This window comes from Mastigoproctus giganteus, chromosome 9 (assembly GCF_048544385.1).
Source record: "Mastigoproctus giganteus isolate SK-2022 chromosome 9, ASM4854438v1, whole genome shotgun sequence".
Lineage (NCBI taxonomy): Eukaryota > Metazoa > Arthropoda > Arachnida > Uropygi > Thelyphonidae > Mastigoproctus > Mastigoproctus giganteus.
In genome coordinates this window covers 80,712,558-80,734,519 of record NC_143583.1, presented here as the reverse complement: position 1 = coordinate 80,734,519, position 21,962 = coordinate 80,712,558, and the positions used below count along the sequence as shown (strand labels likewise).

At 38.9% G+C, this 21,962-nt stretch overlaps 1 protein-coding gene across 1 annotated transcript in view; it reads left to right on the top strand.

Moving 5' to 3' along the window:
• LOC150080484 (uncharacterized) overlaps positions 1 to 21,962 on the top strand; it is a 155,961-nt gene that overhangs the window by 92,383 nt on the left and 41,616 nt on the right. The window contains exons 6-8 of the mRNA XM_090381941.1: positions 9,286 to 9,434; positions 16,135 to 16,228; positions 21,132 to 21,225. Coding sequence (XP_090238067.1) covers positions 9,286 to 9,434; positions 16,135 to 16,228; positions 21,132 to 21,225 — 337 coding nt within the window. The remainder of the gene's footprint in view (positions 1 to 9,285; positions 9,435 to 16,134; positions 16,229 to 21,131; positions 21,226 to 21,962) is intronic.

The window sequence follows — 21,962 nt, the reverse complement described above, 5'->3', positions numbered from 1 at the left end:
TACCATATTTCCCCATGTATAAGACTCACCTTTTTTCGAAAAATTTGGGGTCTAAAAACTGGGCGCGTCTTATATAGTGGTTGTAGAATTTTTTTTTTTACTTGCATTTCCCACTTTTTCACGCTTGTTGTCTTTGCGCTCATTGTTTCGCACTTGTTACCGGTATATTAGGTTACGTTTTGCCACGTTCTGCCCAGAAATGGCTCAGAAAAGATTTTTGTACAGTGCTGAATTCAAGTTAAAAGTGATCCAGTTTGCAAAAGTGAATGGAAATCATGCTGCTGAACGTAAGTTTGGTCCTCCTCCAATTGAGAAAACTATCCGAGACTGGCTACGGGAAGAAGAAACCCTACTGAAAACTCCACGGCAGAAGAATGCCATGAGAGGCAAGTCAGCAAATTGGCCTGATTTAGAGAGGAAATTGAAGAGCAAAGGGCAATTAGAATTCCTGTGTCCACAAAGAAGGTTCAGCATGAGGCAAGAAGAATTGCTGATGAAAAAGAAGTTACTGATTTTAAAGGAGGACACAATTGGTTCTTCAGATTCATGAAACGGAATGGACTAAGCATGCGTACACGCACCAGGTTTGCTCAAAAGATGCCTGAAAGCTATGAGCATAAGGTCCTTGAATTTCATTGTTTTGTCATTCAACGTCGGAAGACACATCAGTTTGAGTTGGGACACATTGCAAATATGGACAAAGTCCCCCTTCAATTTGATGTCCCAAGTAACAGAACTGTTGATAAGAAGGGGGTGAAAACTGTAACTGTGAAGACAAGTGGACATGAAAAGAGCCATTATACAGTTGTTCTAGCTTGTTGTGCCGACGGAACCAAGCTGCCTCCTATGTCAATTTTCAAACGTAAAACAATGCCAAAAGACATTCCTCGAGGAGTGATTGTCCATGTTCATGACAAGGGTTGGATGGATCAGGATGGGATGAAGATCTGGTTTGAGAAAGTTTGGAACAGGAGACCAGGTGGGCTCTTACGCAAACCTGCCCTATTGGTGCTTGATCAGTTCAGGGCACACATAACAAAAAACACAAAGAAGATTGTTGCAGAGCAAAAAACAAAACTTCCCATCATACCTGGAGGCTTGACATCCCAGCTCCAACCACTTGATGTCACCATTAACAAACCCTTCAAAGCTGCCATGAGAGACAAATGGAACCAATGGATGAAGTCTTCTGGGGACAATTTGAAACAGGAAGAGTGAAGAATCCAACTATAGAAGTTTGTACCTGGGTGAAAAGATCATGGGATAATATCAAGTTTGAGATTGTTGTCAAGTCATTTAAGAAATGTGGCATTTCAAATGCCATAGATGGAACTCAGGATGAGGCAATATATGAAGACAGTGATTCGTCATCAGACACAGATGAGGACAAGCTAATGGATGGGAGTTTTGATGAGTTGTTGTTTTTTGTTGTTTTGGTTTTTAGGAGCATTAGCAACTAAGGCCATATTGCTCCGGGATATGGTGGTCATTCCCTGATCTTTACGTATCTTCTGTATTTGGTGGTGATGGGCTCGAACCCCGGTCTAATCAAGAAGCATGTGATACGCACTACTGCTCCTTCCCACCTGGCTACGGAGGCGCCCGTGATGAGTTGTATGAATTTTATGATGAATAAAACTTGAGTTCAATAACTTTATGTAATACATTTTTTTTTTCAAATTTCGGGCCCCAAAATTAAGGTGCGTCTTTATACATGGGGAAGTATGGTACTTCTATTCTTTCTAAAGTAGTGGAGAAATCAATTAACCGCCAACTCTTAAACTACCTAGAAACCTTCCGTCTGATCAACGATCGCCAGTATGGATTCCGCCAGTGTCGATCCACTGGTGATATTCTGGCTTATGTTACCCATTTATGGACAAATTCAATGGAAAAGTTCGGCGAAACACAAGCAGTTGCTCTTGACATCTCAAAGGCTTTCGATCATGTCTGGCATAAAGATCTTCTAAACAAGCTTCCATCTTATGGTTTGCCAACTGTTTTGTGTAATTGGGTATCCAGTTTTCTCTCTGATCACTCACAGAGGGGGATGGTAGATGGCTCTCTGTCTTCTAACTTCTCCACTAATGCTGGTGTCCCCCAAGGTTCAGTTCTTTACCCCACTTTTCCTTTTGTATATTAATGACCTTATTCCATTGACTGGAAATCCTCTCCATAGTTTTGCCAATGATAGCACATTGCATGCCACTTTCCATTTTGAGAAACCTTGCCCTGTTCAATCAGCTTCAACTTCTCGAAAATCTGCTACCAATTCCTTAAATGCCGATCTTCAGGTAATTCTCCTGTGGGGCAAATACAACTTAGTTGATTTAACTCTTCTAAAATTCAGTCTTGTCTTATATCTCGCAAAAAGGATTCTTCTGCTCCTATGCTTATCTTTGGTGACAATCAGATTTCTAGGCAAGTTGATATATCTCTTTTGGAGATTACCCTGACTTCTAATCTCTCTTGGCACAAGCACATTACAAATATTGCTTCCTCTGCATCTAAAAAACTTGGTTTTCTCATTCGCTCTCGGCGTTACTTTTCTTCCAAACAGCTGTTCACTCTGTACAAATCGCAGATCCGCCCTACCATGGAATATTGTTCCCACATCTGGGGCGGTGCCCCAAGAACCTCTCTCAGGCTTCTAGATTCCATTCAGAAGAGGGCAGGTAGGTTAATTAATGAACTCATCTTTAACAGAGTCTCTTCACTCGCTGTCTCATAGATGCACTGTTTCTGGTGCTTGCCTTTTCTACAGATATTTCCATTGCCACTGTTCTTCTGAATTGGCTTCTATAATTCCCGCTCCCTCTTTCAAAACAGTCCGAACATGTGCTGCCACCAGCCAACATCCATTTACTCTCCAATTTCAAACTCACAGAACCAACTTTTCATCTTCCTCGTTTATTCATTCAACTGCCGTTTTCTGGAACAACCTTCCTTCATACGTATTTCCTGAAAATTGCAGTTTACAGAAGTTCAAGTCTAATGTCGTCAACTTCCAACCCAAGCACGGTACTAAGTAGAATGGGTTCTAATACCTCTCGTGTTTAGGGTTTTCATAAAAAAAAAAAAAAAAAAAATTTCCCCAAAAACAGGCAAAAACACTGATCTAATTCCTTTATAAATCTGTGTAAGCTTTCTGACTCCACAAGACTAGTGATAGCTCATGTTATTGTTGCTGATAACCCTTTGACTGAAAGAAAATTTTCTTATGTCCCGTCTATGGTTATCTTTTCTGAACTCTTAAATCTATATTTCTTTGTTTGACTATCTTAGAAAGAGAAAATATACTCCAGCATTAGCTTATTGTATCATAATAATGCTGTAAAAATTTCAATGAGATCCCCTCATAGATTCCTGGTTTATAGTGTAATACAATATAATCTTCACCTATGTTGTAGTACTTAGAGAAGCTTGGATATCTGTGACAATATTTGGTCATGGTTAATGGAAAATTGGGATAGTTGGTAGTTTTGTTTGTTTACATGTTCTTTTGGTGGGAGATCTTAACTCTTTTGACCATCGGCACAATGGCACTAGGCTTTGTAATTTATATTTATAAATTACGTGCCTCCATTATTAAATCTTTTTAATTTGGTAGTTTTAATTTTTTTTTTCATGTTTCCATTTCAGGTTGTGGCACCATTTGTGCAAAAGGGTGATGACTACTGAACTAACACTAAGGCTGAAGAGATGACAAATTAGTTCGCACTAATTTTGTCATCTTTTCAACCATTTTTTTTTTTTTTTTCATTTTTTTTCTTATACACATGGCACTTGCAACTAGCACATGGTTATAACTGCTGGTCTGCTATGTGTGTAGAAAAAGCCAGAATTTAATTTCCATCTGCACAGGAGAAACTTTTACTGGCCAGGGTAGCCTCTCAAATAAGTTTTGTAAGGATTTTCTCCCAAAATTTAGGTATTTTCTTCTTACAAAATACACAGACTCACATAGATGCATGCAATTTAAAGACATGTTAAACACTATGAACCAAAAGGTCAGGACAAGTAAACCACTGCAGGCCATATTGAAGTTTCTTTAATGACCTCCTCTTTCTTAATGGTGCATGTAAGATGATTTATTTAAAAAAAAAAAACTAATTAAGTAAGTAATTTTGTCAAATTGATGCATATTTTTGTTGGCTTTGAATCCTTTTTAGTTTTACAACTCCTAAAGCTTTTTACAAGTTGCATTAGCATATATGTAGAATACATCTATTATTTTAACAATGTATGTTCATCTATCCACATAGTGGAACAAAATACTCATTCAGTTTGTTTGCTATCTGAGCAGGATCATCAACAGTCGAACCATCGATATCAAGTGGACCAATCAGATTCAGCCCCTTCCTTTTAGAGTTTATATAAGTAAAGATATCCTTGCTGTTTTTCTTAGCATCCTTTGCCAAAGATTTCTCGTAATCTGCCTTCGCCTGCCTAACCTCCTTTGTGACTTGATTACAGACTAGCTTATATCTGCCATAGGCTTCTGTGTCACCTGATAATTTATATGCATCCCATGCATTTTTCTTCGTGAAACTAATGTCATGAGTCTCGTTAGTTCATTTGATAACTATTTAGGCCTAAACCTAATAGAGGTGTAGGCCTAAATAAAAGTAATGGAGGCATGGAAACATTTCTCAATTGTGGACTATCAGAATCATAGCTTTATTGCTGAAAGAAGTAAAACTGTCAACAGTAAATGCGTTTGGAAAAATGTATGGCTAGAGTGAGTTCATTTAGGAAATATGATTGAACGTGCAGAAAACGGAATGCTATAGTAGAACTTGCTACGTCAGTAGGAGGGGAAGGTTTGGTGATATGACTACTGAAGCCCTCATGGGTAGCACAGTTCAAAGAATTGCCCTCCTCCCTACACCTGCTGGAAAAGACCAGAGTTCGAATCCCGTTGATAAAGGGAGGAATTTTTATGGGTCTTTTTCACAACGTGGCTGAGTTGGTCAGGCGAGGGTAGCATGGTTCTTTTTTCCCGAAAACCTGGGTTTTTCGTTCAGCAAAACAGAAAATCGACCTCAGGACACAAGCAATTTATAGACAATATACACAGAGTAACATGGACTTAGTTGTCAGTGCTCCTAAAAAAATATATGATTACTGAAGATGTTCAAGAATTACTGTTATAAAAAGAAGCCGGCGTAGCGGATTTGGTGCAAATGGCATCGGAGGTAAAATCAAATCAATTCAGATGATGATATCGCAGATGAAAATTCTAACCTTCCAAATTTTACACTAAAAAGCATTGGGAATGGCATAAAGTTATCCGAGCAATTAGAATCTTATTTTTTGAATGCAGATACTTAAATGAAAGGAGCCCAAATTTTAAAAGGGAGCTTGAAAAATGCTTAATTCCATAGGATGAAATTCACAGATTTATCAAGTTTAAGCAAACAAACCCAGATTACTGATTTTTTAAAGAGAGCAGAAGATGCACGAAATCAATCTAGAATGGTGTTAGTTTTTGTTAGTTTTGTTAACATTTTGTTAACGAAATAGGGTATTTTTGTTAGCTTTTGGAACGTAACCCCCCCTCCCCCTCCATTTTTGTACTTTTTCTTAGTCCTGTATAACATGGTTTTGCACAACACAACATTTTACAGGAACCTAATAACCAGGAACCTAATAACCATGAATAACAAAGACCAATAGATTGACAGTAGCCACTGGCAGAGGTGAAAGAGATTCTTGCACTGCTTCTATTAGAATGAGCAGAAGCCTGAAAAACAAGATGCATGGTATTTCAGAGACTGCTGGGAGCCATTGCGGTACAAGTAAACACATGGGTTGCGTTAGGGTAGCTAAGAATAGAAACAGGTGCAGGTATACTTGTGTGTACACCAATGCTAGGAGTTTAGTAAATAAATTTGATGAATTTGAGGTATTGCTCAAAACATCAAAGGCAGATATTGTTGGGATATCAGAGACGTGGTGTCACACAGATATAAGGGATGCAGAACTGCAATTTGGGGAGTACAACGTCTACAGAAAGGATAGACAGGATAGGAAGGGGGAGGGGTTATGCTATTAGTTAAGAAACACATAAAAACCAAGGAAGTGAAGCCAGTCGACATCGCTGGACAGTGCAGTGTTGAGTCAGTTTGGTGTGACATAAGCATTGGGAGATCAAAATTGAGAGTAGGAGTGTGCTATAGGCCTAATGACTCTGATGAGTATAATAAGGAACTGTACAGGGAAATAGAGTGGGCCAGTAAATCAGAGAGTCTTATAGTGGGAGATTTTAATTTCCCAGATATTGACTGGAATTTGGGGGCTGGTTACTCACGCACTAGCAGGGCTTTTGTGGATTTATTGGATGATTGTTTTCTACATCAGCACGTTCGGGAGGCAACTAGAGGGAGTAATACTCTTGATTTGATTATCAGCAGTGATTCTTCATGCATTAAGAATCTGCAGATAAATGAACCACTAGGTGGCAGTGATCACAGTGTGCTGAAGTGGGATTTACTCAAAGAGGTAACTACCATTAGGGGTAAAGGGAAGGGTTATTGCTTCCGTAAAGGCGACTACGATGGACTGAGACAGTATTTAAATTCTATACTGTGGGACCAACTGATGATGTTACCAACAGCAAATTCAAAATGGGAAGCATTCAAAGAACTTATCTTGGAAGCTACTAGGCTTTACATACCAACTAAGAAATATTGTTCAAGGTTTAGGCCAAAATGGATGTCAGATGAACTAATGAGGCATATGGCAGAGAAGAAAAATGCATGGGATACTTACAAATTAACACATGACACAGAAGCCTATGATAGATACAAGTTGATATGCAACCAAGTTACAAAGGAGGTTAGTTCTGAGTGGACGAGAAATCCTTGGCAAGGGATGCAAAGAAAAACAGCAAAGAGTTCTTTACTTATGTAAACTCTAGAAGGAAGGGGATGAATCAGATTGGTCCACTTGATATTGATGGGTCAAGTGTTGATGATCCTGCTCAGGTAGCTAACAAACTAAATGAATATTTTGCATCGACATTCACACATGAGGAGTTATTCAGCAAGGGGAATGCCAGAGGTGTATTCAACTCTAGCAGTAAGCTACAGAATCTTGAAATAACTGGGAGTAAAGTGGAGGAGAAACTGTTGAAGATAAACACAAGAAAGGCACCCGGGGTGGATGGGATCTATCCAGTTATATTAAAGGAGGCAGCAAAGGAAGTAAGCAAACCCTTAGCCATAATTATGAGAGCTTCCTTGGACTCAGGGGAGGTACCCATAGACTGGAAATGTGCAAATGTGACCCCAATTCACAAAGGAGGATCAAAGGCTGACACAAGTAATTATAAACCTGTGAGCTTAACTTCTGTTCCAGGAAAATTAATGGAGGCACTGGTTAAAGAAGCACTGCAGGATCATTTAGACAAGACTTCAGTTATAGCTCAGACACAGCATGGTTTTGTTAAGGGGAAGTCTTGCCTGACCAACTTGATTGGATACTATGATGCAGTCACAAAAGAACTGGATGCAGGGAATAACTTTTATATTATATACTTGGATCTTAGAAAGGCTTTTGATACTGTTGCACTTGGAAGACTGCTACACAAATTGGAGCAGTGTGACATTGGAGGCAAATTGCTGCTATGGATAAAGGGGTGGTTGAGGGGGAGAAGACAGAGAGTGGTAATCAATGGACACTGCTCATCGTTGACTAATGTTATTAGTGGAGTCCCTCAGGGCTCAGTGTTGGGTCCATTATTGTTTTCTGTATTTATAAATGATATTGATGAGGGTATATCAAGCTTAATGTCGAAGTTTGCAGACGATACAAAGGTAGGCAGGGTTGTGAAGGACACTACTGACACTATGCTGCTGCAACAGGATCTGGAAAGGTTGAGCAGTTGGGCTGAGAGGTGGCAAATGAAGTTTAACATTGACAAATGTAAAGTACTACACATGGGAAACAGCAACCCCAGAGCAACGTATCAACTCTGTGGTACTACACTGACAGTGGTAGAGAATGAAAGGGACCTGGGGGTGGTTGTGCAGGCAGATATGAAGTTCTCTGAGCAGTGCAGACGGGCTGCAAGAGTAGCTCATGGAGTATTGTCAATGGTATACAGGAATTTTTCCAGCAGGGATAAGGAGGTGATTATTCCATTGTATAAGGCAATGGTCAGGACACACCTCGAGTACTGTATACAGGTCTGGAGGCCTCATTTCAAGAAGGATGTAGAGCTGCTGGAACAAGTACAGAGAAGGGCAACAAGATTAGTGAATGGAACAAAGGGGTGCTCTTACGAAGAAAGGCTTAAGTTTTGCAAATTACAGTGTCTGGAGACTAGGCACCAGCGAGGTGATCTGATAGAGGTGTATAAAGCCTTGAATGGTTTAAGCATGCTCAATGCTGATGGGATTCTTCCTCTAGCTTAGAAAAATCACCTGAGAGGGCATAAATTCAAATTGAGGAAAGACAGATGTAGGATAGACGTGCGGAAATTTGCCTTTAGCCAGCGGGTGGTTGGTTGGTGGAACAGACTTCCATCCCTTGTGGTGGAGGTTGATAGCCTAAATAAGTTTAAGGCTCAGCTGGACAGGTATTTTGAACGAACAGAGGGGTGAAGTGGAAGTGGTTTTTTTTTTTTTTTTTTGGCTGATGCTGCATAAGCTTGCTTTCTTGCATCAAATGTCTCTGCTAATGCTAATGTTATATGAGGGTTACCTGTATATATATATATATATAACTAATATATAAAAAAATTCTATATTATGTATATAAAAATTTCTGTATTATATAAAAAAATTTCTATACTGAAATTTATATACTGAAAAATTTCTGTATTATATAAAAAAATTTCTATACTGAAATTTATATACTGAAAAATTTCTGTATTATATAAAAAAAATATATAATTTACTAATTAATCGAAAAATATATAACTATTTCTCTTCCTTCTTCTGGATATTATGTGGTTTTTGTAATTTTGGCATATCAAGGATATATAGTAGCAATCTTTTATTAGTCGTTCCCGAGTTACGTAAAACTCAACTTACGTAAGAAGTCCCGGAACATATCTGTCGGGGACTTATTGTATAATGGTTAAGTATGCATATCCTAATGTTTTCTAAAAAACATTAGGGTATTGTATGCATATCCTAATGTTTTTTAGAAAGCTAGTTTTCAAACTTACTTTGAACTTTTTAATCGGGCTTGTATAGTAATATTGTTTGAAATCATATTTGATATACTACTTGGCATTACACCACATAATTCATTTACACTTTGTTATTTTTCCAGTGAATGCATGGACTGTTACTTTCTCACCTGATTCTAAGTATGTAGCTTCAGGCAGTCATTCAGGTGCGGTAAATTTGTATGGTTTAGAAAGTGGAAAGTTAGAGTCATCATTAGATACTACTGGAAAGTTTACACTAAGTATTGCCTTTGTAAGTATTCCCCTTTTCAATAGGAAATAGTCCCCCCCATTAGTTATTCTGAGTTTTTCACTTCACATGTTATGTGTGAAATTAGCTTTTAGTGTGTATGAAACATCCTGTCTACCTCAAACTGTTTCCATGAGAATTGAAAACTGACACATTACTAATTACTATAAAGTTTTAATGGATTCACTACATATTTTTAGGTTTAGGCTGTTTTTGATCTGGACAGTTTTTGTCACATTTAGGCTGAATTTTTGAATTTGGTTAATATTGGACAAAGTATTACCAATTTTAGATTTACAGCTATTACATTAATATTTTTGACTACAACTGCTGTTTTCTCAGCAGGAAACTTGTTTCCTCTCTTCAGTTGTGTCTAAAAATGTAATTATAGTGTACATCTGAAATGAATGTAAACCAATTTTATTTGAAACGAAAAACAAGAAAAACACATTGGTTGTATGTTATATTTGCTCTTTAGTATACGTACATTTTGGCAGTTTGTGTTGTCGCCACATACTACAACCATTGTTTTTATTATTATTTTATTTTTGTATTCCCCCACCCCCAATGAAATGGGTTATGTTCATTTCAGAAGTACACCGATGTTGCTTTTAGGCTAAACTGAAAATGGGGAACAACTTTCCACTGAGAAAAATGCATTTGATTAGGCAAAATTGTAATGTAGAAATTGTAAAATCTAAACATAATACTTAGTCCAATTTTAACATGAAGTTCAAAAATTTCATATCAAATATGATATATAAAGGTCAAGATGACAAATAGCCTAAATCTAAACATAAGCAAGATAAACCCCAGTGCCTTTTAACTGAAATTACACCCTGTATAAATTATATATTTTTTAACACTAGTATATATTGAATTACACTGAGTGGACAGAAATAATGGTAGGCCCACTTGTTGCCTGGATAAGGGCAGTCACACGGCGAGGCATTGAGTCCACTAGTTCACGAAAGTGTTCCACAAGTATTTCCATCCATGCTTGCTTCACTGCTGTCCATAATTCCGTCGCATTCCTGGGTGGAGGATCCAAAGCTCGAACGGACCTTTCCATAACATCCCAAAGATGCTCTGCTGGGTTCATGTCTGGTGAATGGGGAGGCCATTCCATGGTGGTAAAATCTGCAGAATGCTTTTCGAACCATGTTCTAGTCGCCACAGCTCTGTAGGGAGGCGCATTGTCCTGTGGGTGCAGGATGACCAGGAAGGGAAGGGATGCAGATGATTTGCAAGGATGGACAAGTAACCTGGACCTTTCAGTGTAGTGTCTAAACGTGACAGTTGAACACACCCCAGACCATTTCTGACTGTCCACCTGGCTGAATAGTTCCTTGTTGACATAATGGGTGCATAGCTTCACGCAGTTTCCGCCAGATATGCACCCTCCCATCCACTCGAAATAAACTGGAAACGAGACCCGTCTCCAATCATCCGAGGTCCAGTGCCGATGTTCTTTCGCCCAATTGAGGCATAGTCCTGCGTTGTAGTGTTAGCAATGGGACTCTGGTGGGTCGACGGCTCCCATAACCTATTGTGGCTAATGATCGCCTGATGGTCTTGGTAGAGACGTTTCTGGCACCTCCCTCATTGAAGTCGGTGATGATTTGTGCGTGCTACTGTTGCTCTCCGGTTGGCTGAAACAATGCAACACAAATGTTGATGGCCACGTTCATCCACCACCTTTCTCCACCCACAGCGCTGTCCACGATGAGATGTTATTCTGGAAATGGTGTATTTCCAACACACTCTTGATACTGTCAAATGGAGATAGTGCAATTTCTGTACCACCTCTCCAGTAGAGTGACCCATGCGTCGGGCACCCACTATCATTCCTCTTTCAAAGTCTGTTAACTCACAATGTTTATCCATACTGACACTGAATTACTGTCTACATGAATGCTGTGTACCTATATACCTGCCAAGCGGTGGATTTGTCCACTAGTGAGAGGGATGACAGCATCACATTGCCCAGGAACCAGGTATCCCATGAATTCTGCCTTTTCAGTGTATAAAATGAAATGTTCAGTGAAATATGCCATCATATGGACCCACAATCTATTTATATCGATATATGAATAATAATATTAAATGTTAAAAATGAATTAACTTAATATATTTAATTAACATATTAGCTTATTAATATGAAGAAATCATGCCTTTATAAATGAGATGTTTTATTCATGATATCCATCAGGAAATATACTATTCCAACACTCATTTACTGTGGCGTTTAAAAAATGTTGGAATAGTTTATTTCTTGATGTATTGTAATAAAAAAATAATGCTTTTAAAATTGTTTTTTGTATAAATTTATTTCCTTTTCTAGTATGTATTTGAGTCATTTTATTTATGTATTTTTACTTTTAAACCATGCACACCATCAAGCAGCTCTCATATTGTGGAGTTATATTTCATAACTGGGTTGTCACTATTGCAACAGGGTATCTGCTTACCACCAATGATGAAGCCAACCAGCTTTGAAACAGTGCCGTCTGGGTGGTGGTGCCCATCTGAGAATGAGTAACAGTAGTCTTCTCTACCAAAGAAGCTTTACTTATTTGAAGTAGTGCAATACTTAGACAACTCGTTGTGAAGGTAGGTATTCACAATATTAGATATAATAAAACGATGCATGCGGTCCTTGAGGTTGTCACAGACATTCCCTCGTATATGCCAGACAAGCTGTACTTGCTACCTGGGAGTCTGAAACGATGATGGAACTAATATTCAGGTGACACTCGAGTCAAGTGGACCCAATTTTGGGGTGGTGCCTCCGTAGGCAGGTAGCCAGGAGCAGCAGTGCATAACACATGCTTCTTGATTAGACCAGGGTTTGAGACCATGACCACCAAATACAGAGGATGCGGAAAGGTCAGGGAATGACCACTGCATATCCCCAGAGCAATATGGTCTTAGTTGCTAATGCTCCTAAAAATCAAATAACAACAACCACCCAATTTCGGCGAAGTCCGGACGGTCTGTGACAGCCACATCCTCTGCTTGCACCTTCATGATGGTGGGACTGTTAGTAATCTTGGGTATAACCTCCATGCACAACCACACAGTGGGTGACCACCCAGATGTGAACCAACGTAAGCAGGAGTCGAGGTGTGGCATCCACACCACATGAAGGAATGCCGACCCTCTGTGTTACCAGGCAGTAATAGGTGGTAGATGACTCTCATCAACCAGTGCAATAACACCACTTTGCTTATTGGAGGCGTGAAGTGGTGGAACCAATGTTTAGTCTCCAGAGCTAAGTTCCAGTCAACCCTTCCCCATCTCTTCCATCATGCAGTATGATTGATGACTTTTGAGGTTATGATGAACATCGTGGCGAGATCCAGTCTTCCTTACATTTCGAAGGTACAGCTCTAAAATGGTATTCGCAGGCCAGCCACTAGTTAGTACACCGGACCGAACCTATTGGTAACTCTCTTGGAGGCTTGTGGATCAGCTAACGTATAATCTTGATACCTCTACTCTGCCAGACAGTGACTGGAGGCAGTCCGAGTAGTGTGTATGTGGGGGGGGGGCATTGTCGAGGCCACGTTATATCAAGTATATGGGTATATTCTTACCATGTGTATGCCATATCCAAAAATTTCATTACTTTATACAGCATGTCCCACCCACTTTTTCTTACTATTGAATACACCATGAATTGTCAAACTTAAAGAGTAAACTTATCTGCGAAAAGATCAAAACCATCCAGACGTTTCCTAATCCATTTCACAAATATACATGGTCTCATTTCTAATCTGAATTATGTCTATTTCCACTTGCAGTCTGCCAAACCCCACGTACTTTTTCTGACAGAATCTCAGTTATCGGTTGATTCAACTACTGCCCATCTCTGTTGCCCAAATTATTCGCTTTATGATTCCTTTCGCTGCAAAGGTGATACTTGTGCATATGTCCGTTCCGATATTCCCTGTCAGAGACTTGGTAATTTGGAATCTCCTCTTTTCGATCTTCTCTGGCTTAAAATCTCTCTACCTCATTGTGTCAAATTCATCTGTTGCCTCTACCGTTCTCCCAACTCCACTAATCACTTGGAGCTCTTTGACTTCCTCTCTTTGCAACTTGACTTTTTACAGTCCAACTTTCCTAACAGTGAGGTAATTTTCCTTGGTGATTTTAATGTTCACAACTCCCGCTGGCTTCCGTTTTATAGTCACACCAACCCAGCTTGTCGAAGTGTGAGGTGTCCGTTAGGCTCCTCAGATCACAACTTGGTGATTTTCTCTTCTCCAATGGAGCCTTTATCCCATGGCTATTCCCAACCTCGTATTGTTTGGCACAAGAATGCAAAGTGGGATGACCTGCGAGATTTCTTTTCTTGTTTTCCTTGGTCGGATTACCGTTTCAAAACTTCTGATGTCACCGTTTGCTCAGATCGTGTCAGTGAAATTATTCTTGCAGGAATGGAATCCTTTATTCCACACTCCACTTAAAAATCTCGTCCTTTATCTAAACCTTGATTTTCCAATAAATGTGCTAAGGCTGTTCAAGAGAAGAATGTTGCATATCGTAATTGGCTTGTTTCTAATTCTTCAGTTTCATTTTCTGCCTACACCAAAGCTTGCAACAATTGTAAAACAGTTATTAATCAGTCCAAACTAGAGTTTGAACAGGCTAAGAGTAGAAAACTTGCTTCTTGCCCTAATGGTAGCCGAGCATTCTGGTCTCTTCCAAAGCTATTGGCTGCAACTTTTGCCCATCTCTGCTTCCACCTCTGTCCAAACCAGATGGTTCTGTTATCACTTCAGCAAAGGATAAAGCTGACCTGCTGGCATCCTATTTTCCTTTCAACTCATGTATTAATGATCTTGGTAAAACCCCTCCCACCATCCCCAACATGCTCCATTCAATGCCTACTGTTGTCTTCCGTCAAAAGGATATCAGAAATATTTTGACGACTCTTGATGCTAAGAAAGCTCCAGGTCCCGATGGTATTTCTCCACTTGTTCTCAAAACCTGTGCTCCTGTTCTCTGCCGCCTTTTTTCACTTTCTTATTTCCAAGGTGTTTTTCCTTCTGCTTGGAAATTTGCTCATATCTGGACAGTTCCTTAAGAGTGAAAAATCCATCCCATTGCAATTACTTCTACTCTTTCTAAAGTAATGGAGGAATAAATTAACTGCCAACTCTTAAACTACTTAGAAACCTTCCGTATGATCAATGATCGCCAGTATGGAATCCGCCAGTGTCGATCCACTGGTGATATTCTGGCTTATGTTACCCATTTATGGACAAATTCAATGGAAAAGTTTGGTGAAACACAAGCAGTTGCTCTTGACATCTCAAAGGCTTTCAATCGTGTTTGCCATAAAGGTCTTCTAAACAAGCTTCCATATTATGGTTTGCCAACTGTTTTTTGTAATTGTTTATCCTCTTGAGAAAACTCTGAACAATCAGAGATTTCTCTCTGATTGTTCAATGAGGATGATGATAGATGGCTCTGTCTTCTAACTTCTCCAATAATGCCGGTGTCCCCGAAGGTTCATTTCTTTCCCCCACTCTTTTCTTCTTGTATATTAATGACCTTCTTCCATTGACTGGAAATCCTATCCATAGTTTTTCCGATGATAGCACATTGCATTCCACTTTCCATTTTGAGAAACCGTGTCCTGTTCAATCAGCTTCAACTTCTCGAAAATCTGCTACCAATTCCTTAAATGCCAATCTCCAGGTAATTCTCCAATGGGGCAAAGACAACTTATTTGATTTCAATCCTTCTAAAACTCTGTCTTTTCTTATATCCCACAAAAAGGATTCTTCTGCTCCTATGCTTATCTTTTGTGACACTCCGATTTCTAGGCAAAATGATATCTCTTTTTGGGATTATCCTGACTTCTAATCTCTCTCTCTCCTGGCACAAGCACATTACAAATATTGCTTCCTCTGCATCTAAAAAACTTGGTTTTCTCTTTTGCATTCGGTGTTACTTTTCTTCCAAACAGCTGTCACTCTTTACAAATCGCAAATCTTCCCTACCATGGAATATTGTTCCCACATCTGGGGTGGGCCCCCCAAAACTTCTCTCAGGCTTCTTGATTCCGTTCAGAAGAGGGCAGTAAGGTTAATTAATGATTCATCTCTAACAGAGTCTCTCCACTTGCTGTCTCATAGACGTACTGTTTCTGCTGCATGCCTCTTCTACAGATATTTACATGGGCACTCTTCTTCTGAATTTGCTTCTATAATTCCCGCTCTCTCTTTCAAAACAGTCCAAACGTGTGCTGACACCAGCCAACGTCCATTTACTGTCCAACTTCAAACTCACAGAACCAACTTTTCATCTTCCTGTTTTATTCATTCAGCTGCCGTTTTCTAGAACAACCTTCCTTCATACATGTTTCCTGAATATTACAGTCTACAGAAGTTCAAGTCCAATGTCAACAAATATCTTCTTTTGTATTCTCAACCTCCAACCCAAGCATGGTACTAAGTACTATAGGTTCTAATACCTCTCTTGTTTGGGGTTTACATAAAAAAAAAATACTACCTGGGTAGTAGAAATGGAGATGCATTGCCCATGCTTGAACAGCCTTTTCCTACTCTTTCACATTTAGTTAAGAATTATATTTAGATTAAGTAAATCTGTATTGTAATTTTTAAAAAATCATGAATCATTAAATTTTTAATTTAATTAAATTCTGTATTTATAATTCATATTTCAGAGTCCAGATGGAAAATACCTTGCCAGTGGTGCTATTGATGGCATCATCAAAGTTTTTGATATTTCTACTGGTAAATTAGTTCACACACTTGAAGGTTTGTAACAGTATTAATTGCTTATATATGCATGTGTGGTATTTTATGAGATTTTTCTGTATATGTGGTTTCTGTAATTGGGTGTATCTACTTGCTTATCTTGTGACTGGCTGCAAAGAAAGAGCTTGATAGTATTACTTATATATACAGGTGCTCCCCTACCTGGTTCTTTCTACTTGCAAACTTTCAGAGATATAAATGTGGCCATCACTTTGTTTAGTTAGTACATATCACATTTTATGTAAATACATATATACATAATCATAATTGTTTGCAATTATTTTTTATTTGAACAATATGAACCCATATCATGTCTGATAAATACAAGAGTAAGAATGCAGAAGTTGCTAGTAAGAAATTTTGTACAATTATGATGGAAAAAAGTAGAAATAAAGAAATGTGAAGGTAACAAGAAAATGACAGTTATTGTGCATATGTATGAATTGATCAACTGGTGATTCCAAAGGACAAAGAACGAATCTTAGAAAATGTAAAAAGTGCTGTGCCGATGCAATCAACAGTCATTAGCAAGAAGTGGGAAAAAAGTCATGGATGAAATGGAAAAGCTTTTGGCTTTTCCATTCATTTTGAATCGACATTGAATAGGCATTTTACTTTGATTCTAATCAATGTTGAATGCCTATTAGTCTAATACTAATTGAAGAGAAGACTAAAGAGTTTATTTGAAGACTTGAAGGCCACAAGGCAAAAATGTTTGCGACGAAACATTTACTGCAAGCCATAGATGGTTTCATAAATTCAGGATTCGTTCATATCTGTGTAACATCAAAGTGAGTGGCAAGGCGGATACTATGGCTGGAAAAGAATTATCTGCAATGCTTGTGAAGATTATCAAGGAAAAAGGTTATCTACCCCAACATATTTTTAATGCAATAAAACTTGTTTATTTTGGAAGAAAATGCCTGATATGCCTGGTTTAAGGCTTACAAAAAATCAATTCACTCTCCTATTTGGTGGAAATACTTCAGAATATTTCAAACTTAAACTCCTATTAATGTTCTATTTCAAAAATCCAAAGGCTCTTGTTTGAATTTTCGAAAACCTGTTATTTGGAAAGCTAACACCAAAGCCTGGATTACACTTGCTTTGTTTAATTATTATTTTATTCCCAGGGTTAAAAAATATTGAAATTTTTAAAATCCTTGTTTTTCTTGATAATGCCCCTGTGCATCCACAAGATCTGGATGATTTTCATCCTCATATCCAGGTAATTTGCTTGCCTCCAAACACCACCTCAATACTTCAACCAGTGGATCAAGAGATTGTGTCTTTCAAGAAATATTATCTGAGACAAACATTCAAAAGTGCAATATGGCCTAAGTAGCCATTGCTCTTAAACCCCATCAACAACAACAACAACAAGCATTCAGACAGGCAGTAATGGCAACAGAAGGCGATAATGGAGTAACACAAAAACAGTTTTGTAAAAATTATAATATTTACAAGGATATAAAGAATGTTGATGCTTCCTGGCATGAAGTAACAAATACAAACATGAATGGTGCATGGAAACACTTTATGCTCCATTTCATTAATATTTCTCATCTTACTGAGGAAGTGGAGGATGAGACATATATTAATGGACCTTGTCCAGATGGGTACACAACTTGAACTAGATCTGACAGAAGAAGACATTTAATGTATTGCTTTAATGTGAGGACTTTAATGAAACAATTTCCTTCAATTTGAATTCGTAATTTAACCTGAAATGGTTTCCTTCATGTTTACTTTGTTTTTACACCTACAGGTATGTCCTCTATCACCACAACAAAACATGGCAGAGCTGAACTAGAGTCCAGAGCTGAACAAGAGCTGAACTACAGTCCAGGTGCCAGCATTCATCAGACACATATACCGTACTATATTACCTCTCTGTAAAGTTATTCATTAGATATTAAGCCAAATCATACCTTTTGTAATGACCTTGATGATTTTATTAAATAAATTATCTGTTAAGATGAACTCCATAAACTTGTCAAAATTATGCTGTTGCTGCTAGAAGAAGGTGACAGCAGTACCCTATGATATTCTGAATACACCATATGTAAAAAGTCCATATTCTTAAACTCTGAAAATGCAAAATTTTGCACTGTCCCTGAGAAAAAAAAATGTATCAGAAAAAGTGAAATAGGAGCGAAATAATAGAATAGAATAGAATCTTTAATTGCAGCATGATAGACATACAATTAGCCCCGTCACGGCATGGTGGTGCCAGGGGTTTACAAAACATATTTACAAAAGAGATATACATGAGAAAAACATAAGTTACATCAGATTATTGGAAGGCAACAAAGCACAGTTTTACATTTTCAGTTTGACGAGGATTTCCCTTCCTGTATTTTTTATTATTGACCACTTCTTGGAGGTCCCCGTTGATGGCTTGCCGTGAGGGCAGCATTTGCTTTGGCAGGAATCTGTCAGTTAGTACTAGCCGGTTGTGGTTTGCTCACAGCTATGCTGAAGACCGGAGATAAAGGGGAGGAACGCACCAAGAGCAGTGATCCCAGAAATTCGGCTCTGTAATTTTACCGGTGGCCATCTTGATGGTGAACAGCAGCCTTCTTTCTCTGATGTAGGATCGGAGCCTGCGTAGTTGAAGGGCTTCTGCTAACTGTGTTGATCTGAGAGCTGGGGGAAGGTGGAGTTTGCTGTTGGCCCATTTTAGAAGCCAGAATTCGGCAGAGAATATTCTTTTAATGTTGGATTCGGCAGCTGAGGCCCATATCTCTGAAGCATACAGTATTGTTGGGTAAAGGATTGATACAATGTATCTTTTTACCAGTTGTGGGTCTGGTGGTGTGGAGCAGCTGTTGTTTGGTGACCCAGCGTAGTGAATTCAGCCTCGACTGTATGAGGTTTACGTGATCGTTGAAAGATAGTTTGGAGTCAAAAACAACCCCCAGATCTTTGTGCGTTTGAACACTTGGAACTGAGGAGCTGTTAAGCACAGGCTCCAATGTTGTTGGGCTGCCCTTTAGTGAATAAATTATTTGTGCCGATTTTAGGGGGTTGATTTGGAGGTTGAAGGTATTGAGGTAGTCAGCCATGTCCTGCAGTTTGCTAGTGATTTGCTGAGTGGTTTTGGCTGCTGAATTGGATGGCAATATCCTAGTAAGGAGCTTGACATCGTCAGCATATGTGATCCAATTGCACTTGTTGGTCACAAATGGCACCATGATTGCTGAGAAGAGAATGCCAGACAGGACCCCCCCCTTGAGGCACACCGGCAGTTATGTGATGGGTGAAGGGCTTTGTTCCGATCTTTAGAACAAGGGTCCTCTTCAATAGGAGAGATTCTAGGAATCAGAGAACATTGCCGTGAAAATTGAAGTAGTTTTCTAAGAGACGTAGGAGATTAGGTATATAGATGGCATCAAATGCTGAATGGATGTCAAGATATATAACTGACAATTCCTGTCTTTGTTCAGAGGCTTCTAAGATGTGCAGAGTGTTGTCGCAAGGTTAGTTATAGTTGACCTTCCTGATATCCCATAGTGTATTTGCTGAGGACTGTCACAAGAGAATTTGATGGGTGACAGATGGTAGCAGTGCTTTCTCCAGAATTTTTAGCAATACAAAGGCACAAGCGATGGGCCTATGTTGGCTTGGGAGCGTCGATTGTTGGTGCTTGGGAAGGGGCCAGACAGAGTACCTGTTCCACTGGGGTGGAAAGAAATGAACTTTGAGGCATCTGTTGTATAGGTTGAGGAGTGAATCGATGATGAAAATGCTTAAACATTTGATTATGAACTCGGGGATGCCATCGTCAGTGGTGGTTGCTGTGAGAGGGAGAGTATTAATGGCCTGCATCAGTTGTTGCTTGGAAATTCGGATTGTAGCTAGACTCTCAGTGGGATGAGAGCGGTTGAGGAGTGGCAGATTAGGTAGAGCTGGAGGTTGATTAGAAAATCTGGCAATGTAGTTGAGCCAGTCAATTGGGTCGATGTTGCTGGAAGAACTAGCCTTTATTCTGTAGAATGGTTTTCCCCTTTTTAGGGTTCTTTTGAAGTGCTTTTTAATTGCAGCTGATTTGTTTCTATTGAATTCAGCCCTGGCTTTGGAGAATGAAATGCGGTCTTGAACATCACCGGAAGCTTTCCACTTGGCGTGTAGTAAATGTTTGTAGTGGAAATTTTGGTTGAGCTGGGGAGTCCACCATGCTCTGGAGCGCGGAGTAATGGTGACTGTCTTGGTAGCGGTGTGAAGGGCTATGGTATTGATCCATTTGGTCATTAAATCGATTGCGAGGCTCAGTTCACATCCATCTAAGATGTTCCATGGCACTGTGGATGCAGCTTCAATGCAGAGTGCTGGATTCAGAAATTTTGGAGCGGTGACCTTTTTCACAGATTTGTAAATATGATTGGTTGGTGGTCTGATTGAAACATGTCGGCTGTGGTTTCTTCGAGTTGGCATATTGCTGAGGAATAGACTATGTCCAGTAGGTTTTGGTCTCTCGTTGGCTGGTAGTTAACTTGGAATATTTGGATTGATTGGAGAGATTCTGTGAGATGACTTTTGAGGTGTTGGGTAGATGGCTGAAGATTGAAGTCCTCACATACGATATGAGTGGCTGCTGGGTGGAGATTATTTATTAACCAGTTAGTGGCTTTGTCAATGGCCATCATAGTTGGCGTTGGAGGAAGGTACAGGGATGCGACATCTATAGTGGTACCTTGATGTTACAGAGTTATCATTAAGGCTTCTACGAGACACTAAGGCTTCTACATTAAGGCTTCTACTTGAGACAGTGTGTACGATGGAGAACTTTATCGTATAAGGTATTAGAATAAGGTTTTTAATGTTAGAAATTAAATATCAGTAGTTATTTGTGATTTCTTGGTATTTTATCAGTAATGTAAAAGTGAAACTACTTTTATAGGACATGCAATGCCTATCCGGTCCTTGGCATTCTCCACTGACTCGCAGTTACTGCTAACTGCTTCAGATGACTGCCATATAAAAATTTATGACGTGTAAGTAGCTAAATTAATGTTTCCTACAGACAAATAGTCATGACTAGTTTAATAGTTTATTTTATTTTGTTTTGTTTTTCATATTGTATAGCTACTCTGACTGTTCAGTAATTGTTTTTTTATTGCACAGACATTACAGCATTTTAGTGTTTCATAGTAGCTAGTATAATACTTGAAGTATAAATCTGTCTTGGACTGGGTGGCCTTCCATTCATTATTTTCCTCGGTGCTATCCTATTGCCTGTTAGATCTTTAATACTAATGAGAATAAGCTCTCTTTCCTCTAATGCTCGCTTGACACTGTCATCACCTTCCTCTTTGGTCTACAAAGAAAACTTCTACCATTTTTGCTCAGAATATCTGTTTAGCTAATCTTCCTGAATATTTATTACTCCAAGATTTTTTCTTATTTCCTCATTTGTGATATGGCCTTGCCATTGCTTCCATCTGGTGGTTCAGTATATTTTTCTTAAAATTTTCATTTCTGAAGGTTCTGATTTTTGATCAGTTCATTCCCTTATTTCTTACCAAGCTCTTGGCTTCATGTGAAACAGCTAGTTTTGTCTTCTGGCTAATTTCTTTTTTTCCCCAAATGATTTCATAATCATTTGGGGCAAAAAATAATTTCCTGCTTTACTTGTTCTGTTGTTTATTTCAATATCTAATTTTACTTCTTAATTAGTCCTCAGACGAAAAGCAATCCTTGTGTCATCTGTAGAGTGTTTTTTTGATTAGCA